General features: G+C 36.1%; 1 protein-coding gene across 3 annotated transcripts; it reads left to right on the plus strand.

Moving 5' to 3' along the window:
• The first annotated feature begins 361 nt into the window (after nucleotides 1-361).
• On the plus strand, nucleotides 362-8,297 carry LOC113334963 (probable serine/threonine-protein kinase SIS8). 3 transcript variants are annotated; one of them, XR_003353062.1, is made up of 12 exons: nucleotides 362-864; nucleotides 989-1,586; nucleotides 1,689-1,729; nucleotides 1,906-1,974; nucleotides 2,686-2,786; nucleotides 2,996-3,074; nucleotides 3,400-3,498; nucleotides 3,602-3,670; nucleotides 3,859-3,908; nucleotides 4,017-4,098; nucleotides 4,379-4,473; nucleotides 8,283-8,297. XR_003353062.1 is itself a non-coding variant. In XM_026581190.1 (11 exons), the coding sequence occupies exons 1-11, from the start codon at nucleotides 853-855 to the stop codon at nucleotides 4,406-4,408; spliced, it is 1,230 nt and encodes a 409-aa protein (XP_026436975.1). In that variant the 5' UTR covers nucleotides 362-852; the 3' UTR covers nucleotides 4,409-4,640. The 3 variants fall into 3 exon arrangements, 1 of the variants encoding a protein (XP_026436975.1); XR_003353061.1 differs by lacking the exon at nucleotides 8,283-8,297 and adding an exon at nucleotides 8,013-8,177; XM_026581190.1 differs by lacking the exon at nucleotides 8,283-8,297 and having other exon boundaries at nucleotides 4,379-4,640.
• The last annotated feature ends 595 nt before the right edge of the window (nucleotides 8,298-8,892 follow it).

Genomic DNA, 8,892 nt, shown 5'->3' on the forward strand with positions numbered 1-8,892 from the left:
GGGTTGATAATTTCATGTGAATTATAAATAAATAGGGTTTTTATGTGGAACTTATTCTAGATCTCAGAGATATATATGGAATAAAATTGTTTGATTTGTTTTACATTGGTAGGAGGTGGTGACCTGGTTAACTCGGTTTCACCAGGTCGAACCAAGTAATACTCTCCGCCTGAAATACTATGTCTTTGCACCTCGGGCTCGGCCCATGTTCATTCGACTCTTATCCTTCATGTACAATAGAGGTTTAATTGGCATCAAGTAGTTTTCCTTGCACAAAATATCCAAATAATCTTATTAGATTATCATTTGGATATGTGAAGTTTTTTGTTTATTTATTCCAATTTGAGATTATTTCCTAGAGTTTGTTGAATAGAGCTTATGCATGAGTAGCTATTGGGTTTTTCTCATTTTTAAATCAATACGGTTCTCAGATTGTGCTTGTTTACAAATTGGGGGAGTGTCCAATATTACAGGAATAAAGCAGCTGAAAAACTCTATGGGTTTTCTGTTTCGGAGATTCTTGGGCAGAATCTGCTCGAGCTTCTTACTGATGTACAAAACCATGATGAAGCATTCGAAATAATACGAAAGAATTCCACGGGACAGAACTGGACGGGGATATTTCCAGTGAAAAATAGAACAGGGGAACGATTTGAAGTCATTGTAACTAATAGTCCGTTCTATGATGATAATGGAAATTTCGTAGGGATTATTTGCACCTCCATTGATTCAGAGCCCTTTCGATTAGAATATCGGCATCAGCCTTCAGGGTCCTGTTCCAGCTCTTGTCAGCATAGAAGTGGTCCAATAACTGATTTTCGTTTGCCTCTGCAAGCTGGGATTGCCTCAAAAATGTTGAATCTGGTAATCTCAATCTTACCTTCGCTGATATTTGAAACTTGAGTACCCCCTTGTTCCTTGAAGAAGCTTATTGCTCCCGTGATCTCTTTACCTGTAGTTTCTCTTGATTAATATCACCGTGTAACAGGCATCTCGAGTGACCGACAATATCAGGTGGAAAATGAAGATTGGTGAGAATACCTTCAAACCTAAATGCCTGAATGGAAATAGCAAGTATTTTGATCAACAGCCCTCAGAAACTGTTCTCTCTGGCCATATGAAGGTTCCGAATTTCAGTGAAGGTAGCACACCAGGAGGAGGATTGGTTGCATCTCCTATTGGTGTTCATTTTAAACCTACCCATTTGGAAATATCCCCTGGCAAACTTTCCAGAGAACTTGGGATTGGGGAAGGCAAGTTTGGGTTCCGCAAGAACATAAGATCTAGGGCAGAGGCTTGGATAAGCAAGAAAAATCAGACATGGGAATGGTTGAATCTTGCACAGGAACCTGACATAAATCAACAAAATAGCTCCAGTAACTCTGGAAAAATAGAAATCAGGACTGTTGAAAATAACCCGTCTGGTATCGAAGCCTCTACTTCCGGGTCCTCTTTTTCTAAAGCTAACAATACAAGTAGTTTAAGTACCAGCAGCAATCCTCTTTATGAGTTTGACATGGCAACTGAATCTTTGCATTATGATATCATGTGGGAAGACTTGGCAATCGGTGCACAGATAGGGCATGGTACTAATATTTTCTCTATAGCTAATTACTCTTCTAGAATAAATTTCATTTTCAACTCTGAAGAGCTTTCTGCTATTTAAGAGCTCTTTATGCTGGTCTCAGGTTCATGTGAAACTGTGTATCGTGGTCTGTGGTGTGGCTCGGTATGTTTGCATTTCCAATATGTTTTCAGTGACACATTATTATGCTTAAATTTGTGGCATTGAGAACTACGATATGAGCATTGCATTGTAGATCGTGCTAATGCACATTACTGAAACTTGTACATGCCAGCTGTGATGAATGATGCAAATGGTTTTTATTGTCATTCATCATGCAGGAAGTTGCAATCAAAGAATTTTCCCTGTTTGAGTACTCGAATGACTTGCTACATTCTTTTAAACAAGAGGTAATTCTTTTACTGTAGCTATCTTGGGTATCTACAATCAGAACGATATTCCTTTTATGCTTTTCCATAAGAGGATAATAATAACTGATCTCGATGTGTAAAGCGCATTCAAGTTTAAGGGAGCTAGAAGAAAACCTTCCGATAGGATTTCCAAAGTTATGCTTTGTAGATGAATATAATTAACAAAATACTCATCTATTTCCTGTTCAAGTTCCTTACAACGAATTTTGTGCTGTTCAAAATGCTGATCATTTTTATCTCTTTTCATAAGTTTATCGTTTCATTATAAGGGGAGGCAATGATTTCATGCAATGTTGTGACAAAACTTTTGTAGTGATCATTTGGAGATAATGTAATGGGCTAATGGCTGGTTTTTAGTTGGATGATCTTCTCACCACATATATCATTCTGACTGAAAAAGCGAAAACCCATAAAAATTGGCTGGTGTGATCTACTTTTATTATAAGTTCTCATTGATTATTAATGAACGACATGTAGAAGATACTCTGCATGGTGCTGAGATCATCCCATACTATCAGGCTATCGTTATGTAGGCGCCTATTACTCTTGTTATTATATGAATCCAGTGGCCATTTACATGAATTTGGGAAATCCGCATTAGCCAGTACGAGATATTATTCATCGAGAAAATTCCCTTGTTATTGCACTGCAAAGACTTAGGCATTGGTCTAATTGTTCTTTTTCACAAAGGTATTACTTATGAAGAGGCTTCGACATCCAAATATACTACTTTTTATGGGAGCAGTAACCACACCTCAGCATCTGTGCATTGTTACGGAATACCTCCCATGGTTCATTCTCCACTTGTTCTACTAAAAACTTGAAAGCTTTTTTGGAAGTAATCTAATTCAAGTGCTGTTTTCTTTTCTTTTCTTCTTTTTTTTTGTCCCAACTGGCATTCTCTTATTTCTTTTGTTGATTTCTTCTCTTGAATAAATTTTGAATGATTTGCACCATGTTTATCCGACTTACTTGATTTACGACCTCTTGGTGGGTGCAGTGGAAGTTTGTATCAGTTGCTTCAACGTAGCACTACAAGATTAGACTGGAGGCGCCGTGCTCTCATGGCTGTGGACATTGTACGTAGGTGCTTTTGACTATGGAATTCATAACGGAAAATTTTACTTTATTGGGTTTCAGATTGTTGTACATGCGTCCCTTCCAACAAAATATTCACAATGCTAGTTTGCACTACTCACCGCCTGTGAAACCTGGAATTCTGCTAATTACTATTCCAAACCCTCCCAATTTAGTGCTATGTAGAATTACTGTGTTCTCTGATTCATTGCAGTCTAATTGTAAAGTTTGACTCTCCCATTTATACGTCTTTTTCCTTTATAGCCTGGAAAAGTAGACCTTCCACATCCATCGATTAAGGAAAAGTTATGTTTGACCCTTCTATAGGCACGAGGTATGAATTATCTTCATCGCTGCAGACCACCTATTGTCCATCGTGATTTAAAGTCATCAAATTTGTTGGTTGATAAGAATTGGAATGTGAAGGTATAGCTTTTCCATCACAGGATACTTTTCTCTCTTGTCTTTCTCCATATAATTAACCGTAAAAGAGAAACATTATGTGTTCCATTTCTTTTGTTTTCCTTAGGTTGGTGATTTTGGTCTTTCACGACTCAAACATGCAACATACCTCACAACAAAAACAGGGAAAGGAACGGTATGTGTTGTAACTTTCACCCAAATGCTAGAATTTGTATCCTGCTGTTTCTAGAAACTAATTTGGTTTCTTAAAGTTATACCTTTTCTAGTCTAATATTTGGATAAGTTACACGTATTTTTTATTGGTTTACTTGTTTGGTCGTAGAAGGTGATCTTTTTAATTGTTTCCCTTTATTTCCCTTGCAGCCACAGTGGATGGCGCCAGAGGTTATCCGTAATGAGCCCTCAGATGAAAAGTCTGTTAAATTTCCCTTTTCAGCTAGTTCTTTAACCCGATATGGATTTTTGTAAGTTATGCATCTCTTTTTTCGAGCTCACAACTCTCATTTTTGATGCATGGATAGGTCTGATGTTTATAGCTCTGGAGTAGTACTATGGGAGCTTGCCACACAAAAGATCCCATGGGATACACTTAACGAAATGCAGGTTTTTTTTCCTTACTTTGTCCAATCGTATATAGTGTTAGTGACTTACTGTGGAGCTTGTTCTTGAAATTTTTGTCATAACTGATTCAGTAGTAGGATTTACTTGTTCACAAAACGTATTTAAAAAACACCTCCTGCAAACGTGTTTAAAAAACACTAAGATAATACCAGTTAGCAAGTGAAGAAATTATACACTTACATTCTTTACAAGAGCATCAAAGTTTCACATGTCATCTACAAGTGATAGTTTACAGAGCATCCCCAGTTTTGTGGCTCTCCAGGTTATCGGAGCTGTGGGTTTCATGGACTGACGACTTGAGATTCCAGAAGACATAGATTCTCATTGGGCTTCTATAATCAGGATATGCTGGCACAGGTAATTGTTTAGTGGCGAATTCTTTGTTGATCAATTTAAATTTCTTTTGGTAGTCTCAGTTAGACCGATTTAAATTGATTTTGTTCTTTATCCATGGCTTCTCTTAAATGTAGCCCACACTTTTATTAATTATAGCCCAAAAAATTTAAGCTAAAATGAAAAATCAAATTTACCAAACATGTCTTAATTTTTTTACTAATAATCCTAGTTCTTCCCCAAAATCAAAATATAAACCCTAACTTTTTCTTTTTTTAGATCCAAACTAAATATACTTCAAGATCCAAACTAAATATACTTTAACTTAATTCTAATTGTTCTCATTATTCTTACAAATTGCCCAATTATACATCTTAATTTTATTTTTCCCCCAAAACATACTAAACCCAACTTTTCACTTTTTCTCTGAAGGATAGAGATCTTTTAACAAAGGGGTTTGACAAACCCCTTTAACAAATCCCCTATACCGTTGGATGAAAATAATCTGATGGCCCATAATTTCCATGACATGGCGACATAATCATCAGTTTTCTATTCGGCTCAGTTAGTCGAGCCAAAAAATTCCCTTTTTTTTCCTAAAAATAAAATGAATGCTAAGATTTTCCTATATTTCCTCCACGAAAAAAACACGATCTCTGTTATCTTTTTCAGGTTTATCGTCTTCTTCCTATACTCTCGGTTGGTTTCTTTTCAAAAACTATTATACTTCCGGACCTTTGAATGTGCCTTTGTATACCCTAATTGTATGAATTTTCATTTCAAACTTAAGAGGATAAACGGTCCCTTGTACTCTGCAAATTATGATCAGCATAAGATTTCGAGCTATATACTGGTTATTAGAAGAGTATATGAAACCAGTTGAAGAAACTGCAAATGGAGGTGCTGCACTGGCTAACAAGGGGGAGGTTTGATAGGTTCTGGAGCCACCTTTAAGTGTGGTATGAAGATAGTATCCACGAGCCTCCATGTGATTATGAGATCTATAGAAAAGTGGCTGAATAAGTATTTTAAACAACTTGACATTCCTATATAAAAGTGGTCATCATCTGTACTTGGGGTCCGTGTTAATCCAAAGTGGTCATCATCATATGTTAGTTCCTTGAATGAAAATTTCGTCAGTAGCTAACTACAACATCTAAAATTAGGAACTGAACCAAAATGAACAGGAATAAGTGCTGTTTTTCCAAGTATTTTTCCTGAACTTTGGTCTGGGTACCCACTTCTTTGGAGAGGGCATGCACATCATCTCAGCTCCTTGTACCATTCACAATGCACTTTACTTGGGATATATACTTATACAAGGCAGTAAGATCTCCTTCACTGGCAACACAAGCTATTCCTAAGTGAGAAGGCAGTTCTGAAATATCTTTCGCAGAAGCCAAGTTGCCAATCTAATTCATTGCTCACTGAATACATACTGAATCATTTGAGAAAACAGTTAAAAAAAATACGTCGTTTATTCGTCACTGAATCCGCACTCAAAAAACTTACAGAATCCGTAAATAAAATTCACTCAAAACATAAAGGAAACTTAAATTAAAGGGCTTCAAAATTTGGCTCGACACGTATAAACAATGTAGTTCCAGATTACTAATCTTCCTCAGCGTCTTTCTACGAAACCAGGAAATGAAACTTGTGAATCTGCAACACTTAGACACACCAACAAGAAGTTCCAGTACAATTATATGCTTCTGCAAATTCAAGTCATTTAAGTCAGATCGAACACGAATTGTAAAACCATTGCGCCGTCCATATTCAGTATAATACTCTTTGGCTTCTTCATAACTGTTAAATTGCATCCCTTCATACGGTGCTTCTAGATTATTGTTTTTCTTAGTTGGAATCGTAGTATCATGATTGGGTAAATCATTCATCGCTGCTGGAATCACAAAGATATTATCAGGATACTTCTTATACCGTAAACTGAAATAAATAAAATTCTGCTAAATACTCTCGTGCATAGTTAATCTTTAGAATTCAGTCCAGATCAGCACATTGATTAGTACAGTAGTGGTGAAGGTAATACATGATAGTGTCATAATATCTCATTCTATAGCAACAACAGTATTAGAGGTGATAGTAGAAAGAAAGTACCTCCGTTTTTGTAAAATGTGGATTACGGAACAATTATGCAGTAACCATTATTTACCTTTTTACAAGGAAGTTGAAGTGATGACTATATGTCTCTTTGATCGCATATAATCTTAAGAATCAACGAGGAGGAGGAGCAAGCAAAGAAAAAGAAAGACCTAGAAAAGAGAAGAAAAAAAATCCAGTTGAGATCGTGTATTTTTTTTTTCGTGGAGGAAATATAGGTAAATCTTTTTTCTAATTTTATTTTTAAGGAAAAAAATGACAAATTTGGCTAGGCTAATCGAGCCGAACAAAAAAAAAAGAAGTTATATCGCCACGTCATGGAAATTATGGGCCATCAGATTGTTTTCATCCAACGATATAGGATATTTGTTAAAAGGGTTTGTCAAATCCCTTTGTTAAAATGATGTTTTTTCCTAAATCATGATTACAGTAATATGGATTGAGGTTATACCGTATATTCTAATTATTTCCTTAAAAATTTTCCACAACAATATCAATCGAAAACCATATGAAATGTTTTGATTCTTTTCCAAAAAAATGGATTTTCTAAAGCTCCATAAGCACTTTTATTCTATAATTTTTTTTAAGATGATGTTCTTTTCTCCTATCATGATTATACTCCCTCTGTACCACGTATATAGGCAGAGGGACCAATTCTCTTAGATTAAGAAACTTTTGTTGATTTTATACATTTCTATGTTTTTTTTCTGTTTTACCCTTAATTATATTCCCAATGTTAGAGATATATACTCAATTATGATGATTCCCAAGCAAATAAATAGGGGTAATACAAGTAAAAAACCATCTTGAAATTTGGACTCCGCCTATATAGTGGTACAAGGAAAAATAGAAATTCCGCCTATATATGTGGTACGGAGGGAGTATTAAATTAAGTATTCTTAAAAATCATCAATTACGCCATAGATCTTACATAACTTTAACTATGAAAATTATATAATTAATTATTTATTTAGGGATTTGATAATTTATTTTGGGCTATAAATTGTGTACTCCCTCCGTATCACATATATAGGCGGAGGGGACCAATTCTCTCAGATTAAGAAAATTGCATTGATTTCCTCATTTTCCCTACCTTTTCTTATTTTACCCTTTGTCCTATTCTCAACACAATTTTCCATACACAATAAATGAGAGTAGGAGAAATTTCATCCTGAAAATAGGACTCCGCCTATTTAGTGGTACAACTAAAAACCAAAATCCCTCCTATATAATAGGTATGGAGGGAGTATAAAAATCCGTTTGGTCAAATTAATAATTTATTTTATGTGAGTTATAGTTAATAAAAATATAGCCTATATCTAAGAGAAGCCTTATCCATTTCGTTGTAACCTTTATATCTTTCTTGTCATTTTTTTGTTATTTGTATTTTTCAATTTGACAAACTAGTGATCCAAAATGTCGACCAACATTCGAGGAGCTGTCAGATAAGTTGAAAATTCTGCAGAGACACCATTCCTGCCAGAAGCCCAAAGGAGATGCCAGGTTAGGTCACGGATTCGGTTAGGTCATAATATAAAACAGAGAGAGAAAGCACCAAGAGGTGGTTGACTGACTCGGTCTTGTATACTGTATAGTTGATTGATGATTTTACCCTCTGGAAGTAAGGTTAAGCAAGTATCATAGTTTTTTTTTTTGGAGTTTACCATCTTTTTACGTTTTTGCTTAAGCGGCTTCTGATTATATATTTGTTGTAGGGGTGTGCAACGGACGGACGGTTGTGGATTAGGGGTCACCCGTAACCAAACCGTCAAAGTTACGGATTTGAAAAATCAAACCGTGACCGGCCCAATCATCCGTGGATTTTACATCCGCGGATTGTACGGGCCGGTTGCGGATTAACCGCGGATTTGTTAGGCCAAGCCCACTAATTTTAGAGCAGAAAATGTTCCATTTCGGCCAAGCCCACTAACAGCTCTAGTATAGTCAGTCACTTGTAGCTCCAGCAAACTTTGTCTAATCAGTTTATCTCGGAAATCTAATTATAATTTCTTCACTCGATGTTCCTTCTAAATGACAAATCTAAGAAGTTACTTTTTCAACTGCGACTAAAGATGAATCATAAGTTTTCATGAGCAAGAAATATATCTTAAGTTTTTCAATTTGAGTTATGGGCTTACTAGTTTTACTTTACTACCCAACGGTGCGGGTAATCCGCGATTTTTAAAAGACAACCGCAACCGCACCGCGTGCGGATTTGAGAACTCCACCCGTGTCTGACCCATACATCTTGCGGTCTGGGTGAAATCCGCAATTTTGCGGACGGATACGGGTCAAATCCGCGGTTACGGTTTTTATGCTCACCCC

This window comes from Papaver somniferum, unplaced genomic scaffold (assembly GCF_003573695.1).
Source record: "Papaver somniferum cultivar HN1 unplaced genomic scaffold, ASM357369v1 unplaced-scaffold_137, whole genome shotgun sequence".
NCBI classification, from domain to species: Eukaryota; Viridiplantae; Streptophyta; class Magnoliopsida; order Ranunculales; family Papaveraceae; genus Papaver; species Papaver somniferum.